This window comes from Megascapheus bottae, chromosome 22, assembly GCF_031878675.1.
Source record: "Megascapheus bottae isolate mThoBot1 chromosome 22, mThoBot2.hap1, whole genome shotgun sequence".
NCBI lineage: Eukaryota > Metazoa > Chordata > Mammalia > Rodentia > Geomyidae > Megascapheus > Megascapheus bottae.
In genome coordinates, this window is record NC_143530.1 from 8,429,568 (window position 1) to 8,449,167 (window position 19,600).

Below are 19,600 nucleotides of genomic sequence, written 5' to 3' on the forward strand. Positions count from 1 at the left end.
GAGAGTTTCCCATATAGTCCTTTTGTGCTCAAATATGGCAAACATGTAAGTACAGTTTGCTAATTTTTAAGATTTGGTAGGGCTGTCTCTTTTGTTGGAAGAATTTTGCACCAGTCTGAAAGTAATACTGACCATATTTAGGATAAGGTAAGATGGAAAAATAGGGGCAGCTGAAGAGAAGTTCAGTGGAAAGATCTGTTCCCTAAGTTAAGCTTTTTTACTTCAAATTCAAATAAATAGAGAACTCAGACATATTTCAAAGTCAAAGGGAAATTATTTGTAGATTTATGCATTTGAGCCATAAGGGAGAATATGAGGTAACAAGTTATTTAATTTATACCTTGCTGTCCATGTCTGTATAATAATGTCTATGTCTATCTTCCTTGTGAGTTTCTAAAATTGGGGACAGTTTATCCTTTTTCTTATATTTGTATATAGAAAACAAATAAAAGATGATGGCAATTTTTTATGAACTAAAAATCAAAACACAAATACTTAATACATAGATTAATAATGAGATGTAATTCTTTTATTTTCCTCCCTGAGGCAGGTTCTCTTTCTCTATTCCAGGACAGCTGGCCTGCAGCTCATGCTCATTCTGCCCCAGCTTTTTCAGCACCTTTTTTTTTTTTCCCAGTACAAGGAACAGAAGTCAGGACCTCCCTCTTGCTAGGCAAGCAATCTACTACTTGAATCATACTCCTAGTTCTTTTTATTTTGTTTCTCACATAGAGTCTTCTACTTTTGCCCAGGCCACCCTTGGACTGTTTTCTAAGTAGCTGAGATTACAGGTGAGGACCATCACATCAGGCTTATTTCTGAGGCAAGGTCTAATTTTTTTTTTTTTGCCTGAGCTGGCCTTGAATCTTGATCCTCTATCTGATTTCTAAGCATCTGGATTATAGGCAGGTAGCATTACATTTATTTCAAGCTTTTCAAGGACCTGGAATTCTTTAAGACAATTCTAATGTAGGATATTTTTCTCATTTAATCATGGCTCCTTTATGGTTTTAACTTTAAATGATAATTAACCATTAGCTTTCAGAAGGAAGCCCTTATATACAATATTGGTAGTCTTTCTGAACACAGAATATGTCCAGTCAGTTCAGACCTGAAACAAGGGAGCAGCCCTTCCTTACCTGACTTTCTCTTCTGTTTGGTTAGATTGATGACGTGGATAGTGGAAGGAGATATTAACGTGGACTCAGCAGGAAGCCCTTGGCTTTCACTGAGCCAGTGGAGCACATGCATATCTACAAGAGCCCCCAATACTTGCAGTAGTTTATTTTTATCCCAGCCAGGCAGGAGGTGCTGCAGCAGATCTACATGGAAGGAGTGACCGATGATTGCAGCACACTTGACCAGCAACTGTTCTTCTGGGCTCAGTTGATCCATGTGGTTTATGGCTATTTCTGTTCTCCCAGAAAAATAAAAATAAGTTTAAAAATCAGTGATCAAAGTTTTGAGCCTAGGTATGGTGGAACGCACTCAGCCAGGCATCAATGCACTGACACTCATGATCAGTTCACTTGAGGTACTGAAGACACTTACCTTTCAAGGGTGGTGGCAGAAGCACAGTATCCAAGTTTATATCATCTCTGACTGTACAGACATAAAGTCCCTGTTCTTCTTCAAAGCTGGCAGGAGAAATACTATACATTGTGGATTTTATGGCATTAGCTGTGGGGAGAAAACACTGACTGAGGAAAATACCATGCTCAGTGACTTGAAGGCACAATAATGTAAAGAATTTAATCAAGAGACCACAGGATGAAGATGAATGGCATGAACCATAGTGTGATATACTTTATTTCAATCCATCTTGCCTATTCTTTTTGTTGTTGTTGGTGGTGGTGGTTGTAAGGCTAGAACTCCAGGCCTGGGTGATGTCTCTGAGTGCTCAAGGCTAGTGCTGTACCACTTTGAGAGGCACAGTGACACTTTTGGTTTTCTGGTAGTTAATTGGAGATAAGACTCCCATGGGGACTTTTCTGCCTGGTTTGGCTTCAAGCTCTGATTCTCAGATCTCAGCCTCCTGAGTAGCTAGACTTACAGGTGTCTGCTTATTCTTTTTTGATTTTTGTGGGTCATGTGGCTTGAACTTGGCCTGGGTACTGTCCCTGAGCTCTTCAGCTCAAGGCTACCGCCCTACCCTTGAGCTAAGCCCCACTTTCCATTTTATAGAGGTTAGTTGAAGGTAAGAGCTTCATGTCCTTTTGTGCATGGGCTGGCTTTGACCCTTGATCCTCAGATTTCAGCCTGCGTGAACCACCGTGCCCAGCTCTATTCTTAATTTATCTCATATACTAACAACATTCTGTATACCACACAGCATCTAACCATGGAGGATTTACATATACTTCTATTTTTTCCTTTTCTCACCACTCCTCCCAACCCCTACCTATCTAATCCATAAAGTCATCTTTTTTTGTCAGTAATGTGTCAATGCCAGACTCTGGTAAATCCTACTTTACTATCTCTACTTCCTGGGCCACTCAAATAGGAACTACTACAGATTGGTTGAATTAATTATCTGAGGCAGGGATTTATCATTTTTACCATATATTTGTAAAGTGTACAGGGGTGGCCCAATCTGGCTGCAATGTCAGCACCGAGTAAAGGCCTTGGTAATGCTGTACGTCACAGTAAACCTGGGGAACCGGAGTTTACCTGAAAGGGATTCCCACTTGCTGTTCTCTTCCTCCTCCTCCTTTAAGTCATGAAAAAGCAGCACATCCTTAGCCAGAAGGTCCTGGCATAGCACTTCACAGTACAAGGGGTTTCCAGAGCACCTGTGGAGAAGGTAGCTGCAGAAAGGTAAGTAGGGGATTTTTGACTAAACATGCCAACTTGAGGGGAACCCAAATTTAAGGGTATTTCATTCTGAAGGATTTTCCTTTGTTAAGGCCAGATCGTGATGATCTGTGCTATAGCACAGAAATGTAAAAAGAGAACCATTTCTGATTGGCTTTGAGATACATCTGGCAGTAAATTCATTCTCAACTACTTTGCTTATATTGGATGTTAACAGGAACTAACATTCCCTTGCTAAAAGGCCTGGCAGGAACTGGCCCAATCACATTGTATTGCAACTGACACATTAAGCAAGCCCACTGTCTGAGAAAAACCCTGAAGGATAGCCTCTTACTGATAACCAAGAAGGTTGTCTCCACTAAATGTATTTGTAGGCTTCAGCATGGTAAGGTGCACCCTCCCTCAATTCCAGTAGGTGAGACCTGAGATTCTCATTCATCTTACAGCACTGGCTCCTCCCTTAATGAAGTGTCCACCTAATCCTAGCCACTCACATCTGCAGCTCTTTGGGGATGCTCACCACCCCAAGTTCCCAACATGCCATTCTTAACAGCGAGGTTGCTGCCAAATTTGAAATGGGCACAAGGATAACCCGAGGGCTCTGTAGGAAATGCAGGGCCCCGGCGCACAGGCTGGCAGGGGTGGTCAACGTCATCACCATGGTGACAGGCAGACAGGAGAGCAATGTTTTCAGAAATTCCCAGGAAGTTGCATCCATATATTGGGCCTCATCAAAGAGGAAAACCAGCGGTGTTTCCCTCACTGCCTGGAAATAACAGCAAAGAAACAACAACCACCTCCAATCAGAAATGAAGTCACTTGGTTTTAAACTCTACTATGAATTTTCCATCAATAATTCTTTAAAGGATGCCAACACAGGCTGAAGCTTTCAGAGTATTCTAATGTATTCAAAGTCCAGGGAGTTATCTTACTTTTATAAGTAAAAATGCTACCTATACATCTAATGAATTCTTTTTGGGCAAGAAATACTATAACTCAAAAGTGGAAGTCATTATCAATATATTTCCTAAATCAGTCTTAAAGATTTCAAATATTTCATTTTTGTAAAGGCTTTATCCTATATAGAATTCATCATTCTTTAAAACAGTACTTCCAACCTGGGTTATACTTAGCGTTTCCTAGAGAGCTTGCCAATACTGTAGCAATTGCTGGGCATTACTTGTTTATACTAAAAAAGTGTATTTGCTTTTTTTTTTTTTTTTTTTGGTGGGTCATTGGGCTTGAACTCAGCCGGGTCTGTCCCTGAGCTCTTCAGCTCAAGGCTATGGCTCTACCCCACAGCCTGGGTATTGTCCTTGAGTTCTTCAGCCCAAAGCTACCGCCCTACCCTGGAGCCAAGCCCCACTTTTCAGTTTTCTAGAGGTTAAATGGAGATGAAAGTTTCAGGTCCTTTTGTGGAGAGCTGGCTTTGAACCTTGATCCTCAGATCTCAGTCTCCTGAGTAGCTAGGATTACAGGCGTGAGCCACCGTGCCCATGCTGGTTTAAGTGTACTTACTTTTATCTCTACTCCCCATTCCCAGTCTACTCCCCACTATCTTAGGTGACCATTCTAATGTGTTCGTCCTATATATTTTATTATTCTGTTCCTATAAAATATACGCTATTTTGTCTAGTAAAATTTTATGCAAATGTTATTGGATCATAGACTACATTCAGTCATGTACACAAGATATTTCTCCACACTGTCCTTTTGTTCAGGATTATTTTAAAAATCACTTAGTAGTACTGTTTTCATCTTACTCCCTTTGCAGCTAACTTTTGCATCATGTGTCTCTGTGTTCAGCAATGTGGTCAGGCTGACAACCCCCCCGTCCTCTCTAGACAAACACTTCAATGAACATACTTTTTAGGATGTAGACTCAGGATTGAAAATCCTGGGATTAAAGGATTTGGCATTAAAATTACTAGGTACTTTCAGAATGTTTTCCAGAAGACTTATACCAGTTTCTCTTTACATAAATGTTTGTTTGTATAATCCTGAGTATTTGTGTTACTTACTAGTAGATATTTTGCAAAATAGCACATTTTTGGAACTACTCTTAAAAAAAAAAAAACTTCCATTTAGAAACAGGATCAGAAAAGTGCCAAGCCTCTTTTTGTATGCTAATGCTTTGCTGTTGGATAACTAGGTCATTTTTTTTAAAAAAAAGCTTAAAAATAACAATGAAAACAGAAAAATAGACCAAAAAATGCTCATGTGCAGCCAGTATAATATGGATAAATTAAAACGAGCTGTTTATACCACTTCCAAATATTGACTTACTAGTATGCAGCACAAGTACCCACCTTCTGCAGCACTTGAATAAAATATGCTTTAACCTTCTTTTGTCTTTCCAGTTCATCCATATGTGAAACTTTGAAGGATAAGGGAAACTGGCCAGAGAAAATACTATAAATTAGCATTGAAAGTGATAACCTAATAATATGCAGGTTCTTCAACAGGCATAAGAAATGATTGTTTTGACTGAGAATGAGTTTCTGTATGATTAGACATAGAGTTACAAGGACCAATCTAACATGAATTCAGTTCAGAGAGTGTGAGCTCAGGTTTCCTGAGTATTAGAGACAAACAGAGATCTCTTACCAAAACACCAGACTCTGGAAAACCCTTAAAGGGCTGTGACTAAGGGATAAGTAACAAATTGTACTTAGCAGTGCCACTTTGGGCAGCTCTAGCATCACAGTTATGCCAAGTATGCCAGAATAAAACCGTACATGGGATTTATCAGAATAAATCCGAGACACATAAATTAACATGGATCTGAACACCAAAATGAGATTCTTTCTAGAATATGTTAGCAAGTGTTGGGGCCTTAATCAAGGCGAGTTGTAATAAGGGGCTATACTTACAATTTGAACAGATTTTTTTTTTTTTTGCCAGTCCTGGGGCTTGTACTCAGGGCCTAAGCACTGTCCTTGGGCTTTCTCAAGGCTAGCTTTCTGCCACTTCAGCCACAGCACCACTTGCGGCTTTTTCTATATATATGTGGTACCGAGGGATTGAACTCGGGTCCTCATGCATGTTAGGCAAGCACTCTACCACTAGGCCAAACTCCTGGCCCCAATTTGAACAGATTTTAGTGTTCTCTATTTTACATCAATGCTTTCTCAGAACCTTGAGAAGATAAGAAGTGATGAGTGAGTAAATGGAATTGTGGACCAAGGACTGTAGCTTGCTCACTACTGGATACCACATGAACTCAAGATCGCCAGAAGCTTTTGAGGCTTAGATACTGGTCTAAGTGACACTCCATAGCAGGGAATGGGAAGGAATATCATTCAAGAATAAAAAAATTACACCGGACTCAAAAACACATGGATATAATTCCAGGGATATGCAGTATTAGAGACAAACAGAGATCTGAGCATCTTAATATATTTAGCACTTTAAAATTTATATTCAAACTTTTATATACTATCTGCCTTAAAATTCATGCAAAAGTCATATGACGCCTATAACTGTCATTCACAAATAGCAAAATTGTGGCTCAGAGAGGCTGTGGTTTGTGCCAGGACATAAAACTGTATTTGTGAGCCCTAAAATTCACTCTTCTCAAAAATGAGAAAGTCTTAAGTTTTGATATCAAATCTCAACTATCACAAGTAAACTATGTGTTGTTAGGCTGTGTTTATATGGTTTTATATTAGAAGACAATCCTGGATATGACAAACCATAAAGAATAATAGTAACCCAATTCAGAAAGCCATTGCCTTTGTTACCTTAACAAAGAAGATGTCATTAAAAAGGCAGTGAAGTGGTTCCTCCATCATCCCACAGAGATGTTTTTGTAGGTGCTCTTGGCGGCAATAGGCTGGGCATGTATCAATCTCAAAGTAGATGGCCATGAGCGTTTGGATAGTGTAGAAGCACTGTGTGGCATCTGCTTCCTTCAGCATTAGTGGCAATACCCTGGTGAATGTTACCATGTGACATGTTCAAGGATGCTGAATCTAATGTCTTGAGTACCATTAATAAGGGAAAGAAGCTCCAAGAGAAGTTGGCTCTAAGAGAGCAAGAGTCTTTACCTTTGCCCTTTCTTCTGGGCTAGGAAGTTTATTTCAGACAACAACTGACTTTTCCCATAGCCTTTTCCACCCTCATATAGAACTGCTCGTCCTTTCCCCTGGTGCAAACACTCCTGCTGTGCTAAACTGAAGACTTCCAGCTCTTTCTCCCTGTCTGCAGAAAAGACACGTTAGATCCTTCTAACATATCTGTGCTTTAGAGACTTTATTCAAATTAATTTGTGAAGCTAACTTTAAGAAAGACTGTTCTACCTCCCCATCCCAGGGCCCCTGTCAACATCCCATTTTGTGATGGAAATTCACATCCCATTCTCGACAGTCAACTCACGACTAAATAGAGTGTATGCTGGTCTTCAGGATTTGTTGTAGAGCCTAACCAATAATATTCAAAGCACTTAGTTGCTGCATGGATATGGAGGCTAATATTATTTTCAGAGTATTTAAAATTTTCCATAATAATAATTTAGTTTTCTTAGTTTGTCATTGTTATGTGAAGATAATGGGTTGAAAAGTGTAGTTTAAAATAAATAAAATATAGGGAATATATGGTACAGATGCAACAGTCTTGGTGATTCCAAGATCTCAAGAGTTGAACTCTAACTTACAAAGATTCTTCTCAGGTAAAGAGATAGGAATCTATCTGAAATCTGAATATCTAATATGGAAAAGTAATGGTAGGGACTTCTTCAAAACAAACATACATTCACTAAGAAGGTTGATTTTTATTTTTGAGAAAGCTTAAAATCATTTAGTCATATATACATATATATTTTTTTTGGGGGGGGGGACGTAGGCATTGTCTCTGAGCTCTTCAGCTCAAGGCTACCACCCTATCCCTTGAACCACAGTGCCACTTCTATATATTTCAATAAAAAAATTTTTTTTAAACAAGTGCTTTAAGTTAAAAACAAAAAGATAGAACTCACCTAACAAAGGGTGGATTTTATTTCTTGTTCTGGCCAAATGTCTCTTCCCAAACATTCTTGGAGAAAAAAAACAAAGGGAATGTATCTATTAAAAATTGCTTCAGCACATAGGTCCTCTTAGGCAGGTTCTTTCATATAACCGAGGAAGTACAGAGTTCTAGGTAAGAACTAGACATTTGGGTGGAGGTATGATGGAGGAGCAGTATATTGACCATTTCAGGCTCAGGGAAATTAGTAAATTGTAAAGTGCAAAAGAAAAGAATAAAGAACATTTAGGTTTGGGATTTAGTGCTACTCTCTTTCTGTTAGACATCAAGAGATTCTTGCTGGAACTAGCAGGTCTCAGATACAGATATATACCTTCTTGCATGAATCTTATTCATGCAGCAGTAGTAAGATACATACAATAGAAAACTTGCTATTCCTATGACCTGATTCTGTAAGAGATGGGAATAAACCATCACAGTAACACTCACATGCATCTTTTATAGCCAAGATATTCATACATCTTCCCTGGGTTGGAAATATTTTTCATCATTTTCTCTGGAAGTTTCTTGAAGTTGTAAGCAGGTAGCATGGATCTTAGATAAGTTACTTCATCACAGGATACCAAGCCTGGATAAGCTGTTATCATTCTGGCCACAAGACTCACTTTTGGGCCAATAACTGTGTCAGGGAGACAGCATTGATTGAAAGTAGTTGTCCTACCTCTTCTATCTTCACCTCTAAATTACAGTTCTAACAACCAACGTTCTATCCTACCTGTGTATTCGTGTCTTGCTACTGCCCCCACCAAACCACAGAATACTGGTCCATTGGTGATGCTGATGGAAACAAGCCTGGAAATCAGAAATGCAACAGTGAGTAAATACAAAGTTAGAAGCCTCTAAGTTAGGCATTAGATCTGTCACTCTTTGGATATAGAAGTCTAGTTTTAGAGCTCAGAATGGACAAGGTCAGAGGTTGCTATTGGTCTGTACAACATGATGAAGAGAAAGTATTTAAGTACTAGTGTAATAACTAAAAGGAACAGAATGTTTTTTTTTTTTACTTCAGGAGTTTTAGTTGGACAGTTGTTACTAGTGAAAAGATAAAACTTTTATCTGTTAGATGCTTTATATAGGCTTTTTGAAATACCTTTATTTAATCCTTTGAGATATAATTAACAACCAACCTGCATAGAAAGTATGGAAAATATTTACCATTTGAGAAAATGCAAAACAAGAATGTAGCTCAGAGAGGCTGTGATTTTTCCCAGGACATTAAACTTTATTAGAATTCAGTGTCCTCAAAAAGGAGTTAAATTTTCCCAGAGCTATATAACAAATGCCAGAATGAGAGTTTAGTCCTACTTCCAAGATCAATGTTATTTCTATTATACCATGATCTCTCAAAGCAAAAAAAAGACAAGCCAATCAACAGCCATCAAAATAGAGCTAACAGATCAAGTAATGCTTGAATGTCAGAGTAAAACAATAATCAGAATGCCAAGGCCATTGATGGAAGAATTCCTGAAGCAACCTGATCTTTGGAATATACTTTCTTTTTTTTATTTCTTTTTTTTTCTTATGTTGATTGTGGGGTTATAACTTTGGGCCTGGGCATTGTCTCTGAGCTCTTTAGCTCAAAGCTACCGCCCTACCCCCTGAGCCACAGTGCCACTTCCAGTTCTCTAGAGGTTAATTGGGGATAAGAGCCTCACAGACGTTAGTGCCCAGGCTGGCTCTGAACCTTGATCCTCAGATCTCAGCCTCCTCGGTAGCTAGGATTACAGGCATGAGCCACTGTTCCCGGCTTGGAGTATACTTTCTAAATAATATTTTAAAACATTCCATATTGGCTGGGGGCATGACTCAGTATTAAATAAAGTTCATACCTATCCTGAGTCCAAACCCCAATATTACCTATTTTTTAAAAGAAAGCTATTCCAAACTAATGCATATTATTTGATATACACTGTACATGTATTATCTAATATAAGTTATGCATACTTCTGGTACTGAAAGAGCATAGTGAAGAGATTCTGAGTTTGAACCTAGTAGATCTCAGAAATATCCTGAGAAAACATTCTAAGAACTATAGTCAGACTAAAAAGAGGAACTTGGAAGATGACCCAGGTGTGCAGACGAGTCTGGGAACTGGGTTGAGAGTTAATGTGATGCAGGGGCATGAGCAATAATGACATCATTACCCAGGCTACTCAGCCTTATCTTATGCTGAAGCTTCAACATAGGGCTAGTGTAACATCTCCCCAAATACGTCCTTCAGAATACCAGCTATTCTAGATGTTTACAGGGGCCTCTGGAGAAAAGAGTTTGATGATCCAGTACACCTGAGAAACAGTAAATAAAACTAAATAAAATAAATGTCTTTACCCTAAGACTACTAAAAACCTTACCGTAAGTGTATGTTATGAATATAGCTTGACCAAGAATAAAAGGGACTCATGTTCTATCAAATATATTTTGGGAAATACTGATTTGGTAGATATCTTCAAGGAAAAAAAATCTCCACTGATGTTGAAGTCTAGCTTTCAGGCTCTACACTGTTATGCTATTTGGTTTGCCAACATAACCTCTTTGATCTTAGTTTTCTTGAAGATATCAGTTTAGATGAACCCCAGTATCCTATCTAATATTCTAAACAAAGGAGGACCACACAGGTTGTGGCTTTAAGAGTCAAAGAAGGCAACCTTTAGGGTATTGTAAAACAACCTCTAGAGACCAGAGAGATGACTAATTCAAGAGCGGGGAGGTAGGCACGGGTGGCTCATGCCTATGATGCTAGATTCTCAGGAGGCAGATAGCTAAGGATCAAGGTTTTGGAGCCAAAAGTCTATTTCAAACCTAGCAAAAAGCTGGAAGTGGAGGTGTGCCTCAAAAGGTAGATCTCCATCAGTGAGCAAAAAAGCCAAGTGAAAAGCTCTGAGTTTAAGTCCTACAACCGACCACAGATATGCACATGGGTATGCACATGTACTATATGTCACATAACACATTACACACTATATAGATTGCACATATAAAATATACTGCACACACTATATATACATACACTATATATATGTACACATACATATACACACACATAATGTATAGGATCCTTTTGGGAGAATGTAGATTTTTATGAAGGAGTTGCCACTACAACATAATATTGTGTGTATGGGGGAGATCTGGCTTTCATTACCAGTTCTATTATATGCTAGCAAATTCTTTTTCATTTGTTTCTATTTTTTTTTTTTGCCAGTCCTGGGCTTGAGTTCAGGGCCTGAGCCCTGTCCTTGGACTTTCTCAAGGCTAGAGCTCTGCCACTTGAGTCTCAGCACCAATTCCAGCTTTTTTCTATGCATGTGGTACCAAGGAATCAAACCCAGGTCTTTGTGCATGCTAGGCAAGCACTCTACCAGTAGGCCAAACTCCCAGCCCTATTTGTTTCTATTTTTATTTTATTTTATTTTATTTTTTTTGCCAGTCCTGGGCTGTGTATGCATCTAGCAATTTCTTATAGCTCCAATTTTGACTTTTTTTTTTAAAGCAAGCTCCCTTCCTATTAGACACATTATGTATACCACACACCCCCAGGCCCTGTTCCTTGCTACTGCCTCCTATTCTGCCTGAAGAGCGAGCTCCCTGAGATATGTCAAACTCTTGTCTGTCCCAATTTCCTCCTCACTTGGTTTCAGCAAGATTTTCCCAGCAGAAGCTGAAGATGTTGAAGGAGCTCTCCAAGGCATATGCACACTCATTGGGCTTCTTATCCCCAGGAAGGCCAAAAACACAGAGGAACATGCAGCTCTGGGATAGATGACAGAGGAAGAAAAGACAGGTTTATCTGGGGAAGGAATATGGCTTATCTCAACTACTGGTTTGCTGCTAAGAATAGAGGATTCTGTACAGCTCATGAATTGGATACTCTAAGCCCTACTAATAAGAAAAAAATTAAGTTAGCTTAATTATTCTGAGTACAGAAATTCACAACGTAGAGCTGCTGTTAAGATCCACTGCAATAGGTTCAGTGTCACCTTCCAACGTTTTGCTGCTCAGGAAGACTGCTGTTCAGTCAGCTAGGGTAACACGGTGAGTCTCCATCGCTTAAAATAATCACTTGCAGTTTCTAGGGCATATGTTCAGCTAAGTCTATCTGCTTATATTTCCTGTAACTATGTCAAGTATCAAAGTACTATTCTTTCTCAAGTTTCCTTGTTGTCTGAGAAAAAGTCTGATCATGTATACCTTATTATTATTAGAGTCAGAGATCATTCTTTATGATTTCACAAAGGCTTTCCAACAGGAATTATATAAAAATGATACAGAAGGTAACCTTGAAAATTAATTAGAAGATGGTGTTCCTTAACTTACTTTACTTATAATTCTTATATGGTTTGTTATGAACAGTAGGAAAATGCATTTATACTTCTATTATGTGTGCACGATAAAACTAGTCACTTTTAATACTGATGGGTCAAGTTTCTTTATACTTACTTTCTCAAACATAAAGACCTGGTTCAGCTGGCCACCCCCTTTCTCGATGGCTGCGGAAATATACAAGGCAGCCTCCTGGATGAGATGGCACAAATGCAATAACCAGGCTGTCTGGTGGAACTCTAGGTTGACCAAAACCAAAGTCACTGTACGGAATTCTGATATATACTCGATAGGCTGGCCTTCATCAATCTACAAAGATGAAAAAAATTACCTTATCTGTGTCTTCAACTCTCAGTATCACATGTAAGTATTTCAATTCAACAATTCATGGTGAACATGAGCAAATAACTTATGGTGACAGGCAAAAAATTAAAAGAAAGTTCAGGTTTTAATGAGACCTCTAGTAACTGGTACACTTGGAACTAAAACTATTTACTTTTAAATGTATTTCACTGATAGATTTGATATTTTCTTTCATATTTTCTAACAGTCTGTTATGTCCACTAGTCATTACATTTCATGCTAAGAGACTTTAACATTCATTCTATTTCATTCATTGGGCCAACCAATATATTTACCAAGCAGATATACTTACCAAGCAGACACTATATATCCTGTTAAAAGGGCACTAGTACCTGTAGGACGGACTGAAAAATAATAAAGTGTCTATTTTCTAGGATTAAGTAAGCTGACTGAAAGCTTATTTTCATATAGGTGGGGAAGTCTACAGGGATTACACTGAGGAGCAGATAAGGTTGACCAATACAAAAAAGGTCATCACATGTAAATGTTCACCTGCTTTTACACACACACACACACACACACACACACGACAGAGCCTACGAGAACTAGGAAATAACCTTCTCCAAAAGAGTTTTCATTATGTGCTTCCGCAGTGTTTGTTCCAGTGCAGAGTCTGGATCTAATTCCAGTGCAGCTCTAAGTGACTCTGAGAAAAGGAAAACAAACAAGATGTCTCTAGTCATGTGGTTAATTAAGCTTTAAAATGGTGGAGTGCATAAGTACAAAGGGCAAAGTAACTTACCAGTACTTGTGTGGTAATGTGGCAGATAATCTAGGCACTTGTCAAAATGCTCATCAAAATCAAATGGGTCAATGATCCGAATGTCTCTTAACTAGAGAAAGGAAACTGCTCAAGTCTGTGTCCATCCCCCAATGTGAATGCCTTTACATCCTTAACAGAGGGGCCAAGGATTCCATTTCCCTTGTTTATTTATTTATTAATTTATTATCTTCTCAGCCATACTCTTCTGCCCCATCTACTTTTGTAGGAGACCATCTCTGGCCTTCCCCCAAAAGAGTTTCAATCTTAGTTGGTTTGGTCAACCAATTATTGTACCACCAAGGCACTTGCCTGTGTAGCAAGGAGGCCTTTTCAGAAGGCCATGCAGGGATGGGGCCAGCCTCTCACCTTCACGGCTTCCTCCTCCTTCATGATTTCCACTTCAAACATGTACTGCTCACAGAGCTTCCAGCAGTTCCAGGATAGGACAATCTCATTTGCCTGAGCCAAACGATGAGCTAACCGGATACCATCTACATCCTGCCCAATTACTAAGAGGTATTGCCGCTGCTCATCACCAATAATAACCTGGGAAATCTGACCTGCAGACAGACCTAGGCAGAAAAAAGAAAAGTAGAAGATGGCTAACCCAATTTGAAAATTATGCAAAGGGAGGGGTCTGTAATCCCAGGATGACTCTATGTATCCTGCCAACTTAGTATTGCCCTCAGTTGAGAAGTCTTACCTTTAAAAATAATGCTGCATTTCACTCTTTTCTTATTTAGACATCTAGAAATGGAAATTCTAAACAGTCTGTGTCATACAAGGAGAAAAATAAGAAATGCTATAGCTCTAAGTACCTTGTCTTTAAATGTCTATTCTAATGTACAACTAGGTCCTAATGGCAAAGAATTTAGTGAGAGACCAAATGGTTATACTTAGAAACTGCTACAACAGTGAGCATGCCACCACCCTTCCTTATATGTAATAAGGTAGAAAGAAAATAAGCATCTCACTGGATATAGGTCTTGCTCTATACTTGTATTCTACCTCATTTTTTTGGCCCCAAGGGATTTTTATTTTCCCTATCAGGTGATTTATATTAGTTTCTTCTGTATTTTCCTAGTATTTATTAAAATATAACAAACCAGAAAAATTATTTCTACCTATTACACAAAAGGTTTTTCTTCTTACTTTTTCCAACTAACTACATCTTAGAGATATTATTGCATTAGAACATAGTTTCTAGAAATGCACAGAATTTTAGTGGGTATATTTTATTTAATTAATTTCCTATAGATATTACTCAATTTTTATTATGAACCATATTTCAATCAATAACTTTTTGTCTACATTTCAAATCTGGAAATATATCTCTTTGGATAACTGTTGAGAAGTAGCACAACTGAATTAAAGAATAAATGCATTTGTCATCTTGATAAAGATGACCAAATCACCCTTCATGGCAGTTGTACCATTCATTACTTCCTTGGTATGAGAAAGGACATTTCTCATGGCCTTACAGAGTTGGTGTTGTCCGTGTCTGAATTTTTGCCTATTTGCAAGTAAGAATGAGTATCTCAGTGTACTCCCAAATAGCATTTGTTCTTTTTAAGGCAGATGACTACTCTTTTGCACATAAGAATAACTGTATTTGTTTATGTAGCACTTATTCACACCCTTTGCCCATTCTTTTACATTAACTTCCCTTGATTGCTACATGCTCTTTCTATATTAGAGAAATCCATCCCCCGAACTGAGTTGTGTGTGTGTATACATATATATATATATATATATATATATATGTCATGTCTCTTTTGAAAATTTTATAGTATTTTTTCTTTTACAACAGAATCAGTTTTTTTAGGAATTACTACCAATTTTTAGCTGTAGGTCCTGGCCTTCTGTGGTGTGGTAGATACCAAATTTCTCCTGTATTTCCAGACTGCATTTGGCTACCAGAGTGATGATGTCACTCAGTTGCTTTTGTTCCACTGTCCACAGTGCCAGGAGCACATTCCCTGAAAAGACAGAGAGTAGCCTGACAGGATCAAGTATGTAGACTCACCTAGGGCAAAGCTCAATACTGTAGAAGATCAACTTCATTTGGTGTGGATACTATGAAAGGCATCAGGCAAAGTATCTTAGCACTATAAATTATGCTTGGTTAAAATACTGTCAAAACAATTCACTATGTAAAAAACTGAAAGGTTCCTGGGGACTTTTGGTAGCCTTCCTTCTTTCAATGAACTGAAGAGGAGTAGGGATAATAACAAAATCACAAACTATAGGTTCAAGTTCAAATCTAATTTTATGGCTGATTTCATTAAGTGTAAAAGAGAAGATAGGCTAACTCTGGATTCTATGTGAACCGTCTTAAGTTTTTTCAGAGAAGAGACTTTAGACTCTTTTTTTTTTTTTTTTGGGCTAGTCCTGGGCTTGAGTTCGGGGCCTGAGCTTTGTCCTTGCGAAAGCAAGGCTAGAGCTCTACCACTTGAGCCGCATCACCACTTCTGGCATTTTTTTCTATGTATGTGGTACCGAAGAATCGAACCCGGGTTTTTGTGCACGCCAGGCAAGCACTCTACCACTAGGCCAAACTCCCAGCTCAGCTTTTGACTCTTTCTTATCTTCCGCTTAGCTTCCACTATTAATAACCAAGTCTCGGGGCCAGGAACTTGGCCTAGTGGTTAAAGTGCTTGCCTAGCAAGCACGAAGACCCGGGTTCGATTCCTTGGTACCACATATATAGAAAAAGCTGGAAGTGGTGCTGAGGCTCAAGTGGTAGAGTTCTAGCCTTGAGAAAGTCCAAGGATAGTGCTCAGGCCCTGAGCTCAAGCCCAGGACTGGCAAAAAAAAAAAAACCCCAAAAAACAAAAAACCAAGTCTCTCACAAATTTTTCTCAAGGAGATGTTATAACAACTAATTTTCTGGGCTAAGAACATAGCCTAGTGGTAGAGTGCTTGCCTCGTATGCACAAACCCTTGGGTTCGATTCCTTGGTACCGCATACACAGAAAAAGCCAGAAGTGGTGCTGTGGCTCAAGTGGCAAAAAGTTTCTAAGGGCAGTGCCCAGGCCCTGAGTTCAAGCCCCAGGACTGGGGAAAAAATTTTCCTAATATTTAATTCAGACAGGTGTTCTACCACTTGAGACTTGAGCCAAAAACTACTAGATTGATTTCCCTTTCTTTTTGCTTTCCCACCCCTCCTTCCTCTCTTCTTTTTCTTTCCCTCCTTTTTTTTTTTTTTTTAAAAGAAAACTCGGGGACTTGCACTTACTAGTCAAACACTATCCCACTTGAGCCATACCTCACCCCCCAGCATCCAATTCAAATGAAATGTAAAGCATATCAGTTTAACTTGAGCAACACTTTTCAAAACTGGAAAGTCCTTTGACTTGGTTTTCTCATCTCCATATCTCAGAGATCAGTAACTGTTAAATAATCAATGAATGCAGAACAAATAGGCAGATTTCATCTAAATACAACTTTCTTCACTCACAGTTCTTTAAATGCACAGAAAAACTAAAAATACCTGTGATATTTAGGATATCCCCTCCAAAACAGAGAACATCTGAAATCAAGTCAGGAAAAAAAGGAAAGAAATGGGTCAAGATCAGAGAAACAAACTGGATTATAGCAAAATTAATTATATATGTTTAGAAAATAGCCTACTATAATTTCCTCATATTTTTCTCATCTGTTTGTTACTCCAAGCCTTGGGCTTCTTCTTTCATTCTCCTATATTATCTATTTGTACTTTTATATATTTTCTCAGTGAAATTTAGAAGAATCCTTATTTTATTTAAATGGTCTGCCATAAAGACCTAGTTATCAAGATGGAACACAAAGGCTGCTGCATGTTAGGCAAACTGAGCAATATTCCAGTATCAAAGTAAAAAGACTTGTAAAAAATCATTCCTGGCAGTAATCAGATGTGCAGCTGGGTTTGGGAGTTACACTAGACCAAATCTTTACCTTTTTAGGACTGATCTAATTGTTACTTCCAGCTTTTACCATTCACTCTTCACTTGTTCCCAAGAACTTTATTCATGAAGCAGCAAAAATGAACTTAAAAAATGTAAATCAGAGGATAGACATAGTGGTTAATGCCTGTAAATCCAGCACTTGGGAGCCTGAGACAGGAAGATCAAATTTGAAGCCAGCTTGGACTACATAGTGAATTTGAAGCCAGTGTATAAGCAAGACCTTGTCTCAAAAAAAAAAAAATCAGATTATATCTCTACTCTCTTCTAACCTTTCAATCTAAGCTCCTTACTATAGAATATAGTGCTTGATCTGAGACCTGATAATTGGGAAAATGTTTAATAAACTATAACACATATCCATGGATGCATTTATGGTTAAAGATATAACCTGTGGAATATTTTATTTTGGAACAAAATATAAAAGTGAAAATTAAGGGCTGGGAATTTGGCTTAGCGGTAGAGTGCTTGCCTAGCATGCATGAAGTCTTGGGTTCACTTCTTCAGTACCACATACATAGAAAAATTGCCAGAAGTGGTGCTGTGGCTCAAGTGGTAGAGCTCTAGCCTTGAGAAAACCCAAGGACAGTGCTCAGGCCCTGAGCCCAAGCCCAGGACTGGCAAATAAAAACAAAACCAAAACAAAACCAAAACAAAACAAAACGTGAAAATTAAAATTAGTTTTCCCTTTTCTGAACATTGAGTCAATAGGGTATAAGACTGAGTGGAATGGTAGACAGAAGCTTGTTACCAGCAACTTGGTAAAGCTAAAGTGAAAGGAATGACTCTGTCAGGAGATGTTTGGCTCATACCTGTAATCCTAGCTATCAGAAGCCTGAGATCTGACGACCATGGTTTGAAGTCAGCTTGGGCAGGAAAGTCTATGAAATTCTTATGTCCAATTAACCACCATAAAAGGTGGAAGGGGAGCTGTGGTTTATGTCATAGAGAGCCATCCTTGAAGGGAAAAAGGCTAAGGGGCAGAACCCAGGCTCTGACTTCAAGCCTTAGAACTGACACTAAATAAATATGTAAATAAATAAAAGAATGGCTCTTTGGTTATTCACTTTTAGTACTACAAATAAACCCCCAGGAACCCAGCATCCACACCTCCCTGCTCCCCTGAAATGATCACTCACGCTCCACGATGTCACTAATGTAATAACTGAAGATGTGGGCCAGTTTATCCATATCATGTTCCGGCTGGCAGGTCAGGCTGAACCTATCCATTAATGCTGTAAACCCTGACCAACAAAGCAAAAGTTACTGTTAAGGTTCAATGCTTAAACCTTTAGGTCTTCTTCCCTTCACACCATCAGGTGAATCTAAAGGAACTGGATCTTCTCAAGGTGAATGATCCCTTGACCTAGTAACTATGGTGCTACTTAAAAAGTACTCAGGGCCAGGCTAATTGCTGCCTCTGTCTGGGAATCCAGAGGACCACACATGGTGCAGAGTCATGCTTTATCTTTGTTTTGTTCGTTCTCCCACTCTCTTTCCCCACTCTTGCTCTCTGTGTGAGGCAAAGGCCTTTCTTCTCACGCTTTGTGGTTGAAGGAAACTATCCTTCTGCCTATGTACGGGAAAGAAAAAAGCCTGAAAAGGGGATTGGAGTAAAGCAACAACAACTCAAGTGGTGAGGACAGGCACCTCCTGTCTTCACAGATACACCATCAATTCTTGACTTCAATCTCCCGGTGGCTACTGGCCACCTAGCATCAAGAAAAACGGCAGGCACAGACTTATGCCCCCAAAGCATGAAATGAACTGAGCTGGGGACTCAAGGATCAAAGCGGTAACGGGCCGCTCACAGCGGGGAACGCGCACTGAGTAACCCAGACCTGCACAGCTGGGTTTTTTGGGGTTTGTTTTGCTTCTGAGTCCCAATTTCGTCGTTTCGGAAGTGAACCCAGGAGCTACACTGGATGGGCCGCGAGAGGCCGCCGGGTGGGGCCGCCGGGTGCGGCCTCTCCGAGGTCCCCAGGGCGCCGAGCCGCGACAGCAGCGGCTGTCCGGGGAAATGGCCGCCCTGGCCCTCACCAGTCACGTGGACTCCTAGAAGCACGCCCTGCGACGTAGAGAGCTCGGGTTCCGATTCCGCCGGCTTCCTGAAGACCAGCAGGTCGGGGAGCAGCGCCGCCAACCGGGCCTCCACAGGCCACAGAGGCGGAGCCGCCTCCGGCTCGCCGGTCGCCATGGGGGTGGCGGGATTCCCTTGGACGCTACCGGAAACAGGTGCCTGCCAAGCAAGCAGCCAATCCGTGATCGGTGGCTCTCGATGGGACCGCCCACCAACCAATCCGCGCGGGCCGTCCCGGAGCCCCGCCCACACGCTTCCGGATGTCTCTAGCTTCGCCTATCCGGAGTGGGGGTAGGG

General features: G+C 39.7%; 1 protein-coding gene across 5 annotated transcripts in view; it reads right to left on the reverse strand.

Moving 5' to 3' along the window:
* LOC150047709 (adenylate cyclase type 10-like) overlaps window positions 1–19,425 on the reverse strand; it is a 29,232-nt gene extending 9,807 nt beyond the window's left edge. For 4 of the 5 annotated variants that reach the window (XM_090355701.1, XM_090355700.1, XM_090355699.1 and 1 more), the window contains exons 1-19: window positions 19,264–19,425; window positions 18,363–18,467; window positions 16,773–16,811; window positions 15,115–15,258; window positions 13,646–13,851; window positions 13,259–13,349; window positions 13,074–13,162; window positions 12,271–12,462; window positions 11,462–11,583; window positions 8,552–8,628; window positions 8,266–8,455; window positions 7,790–7,845; window positions 6,864–7,017; window positions 6,558–6,747; window positions 5,124–5,210; window positions 3,309–3,580; window positions 2,671–2,807; window positions 1,552–1,680; window positions 1,140–1,412 (exon numbers count right to left, since the gene is read on the reverse strand). In XM_090355701.1, coding sequence (XP_090211827.1) covers window positions 1,140–1,412; window positions 1,552–1,680; window positions 2,671–2,807; window positions 3,309–3,580; window positions 5,124–5,210; window positions 6,558–6,747; window positions 6,864–7,017; window positions 7,790–7,845; window positions 8,266–8,455; window positions 8,552–8,628; window positions 11,462–11,583; window positions 12,271–12,462; window positions 13,074–13,162; window positions 13,259–13,349; window positions 13,646–13,851; window positions 15,115–15,258; window positions 16,773–16,811; window positions 18,363–18,467; window positions 19,264–19,420 — 2,710 coding nt within the window. In that variant the 5' untranslated portion in view covers window positions 19,421–19,425. The remainder of the gene's footprint in view (window positions 1–1,139; window positions 1,413–1,551; window positions 1,681–2,670; window positions 2,808–3,308; window positions 3,581–5,123; window positions 5,211–6,557; window positions 6,748–6,863; window positions 7,018–7,789; window positions 7,846–8,265; window positions 8,456–8,551; window positions 8,629–11,461; window positions 11,584–12,270; window positions 12,463–13,073; window positions 13,163–13,258; window positions 13,350–13,645; window positions 13,852–15,114; window positions 15,259–16,772; window positions 16,812–18,362; window positions 18,468–19,263) is intronic. The other variant, XM_090355702.1, reaches the window with a different exon arrangement.
* Between the last annotated feature and the right edge of the window lie 175 nt (window positions 19,426–19,600).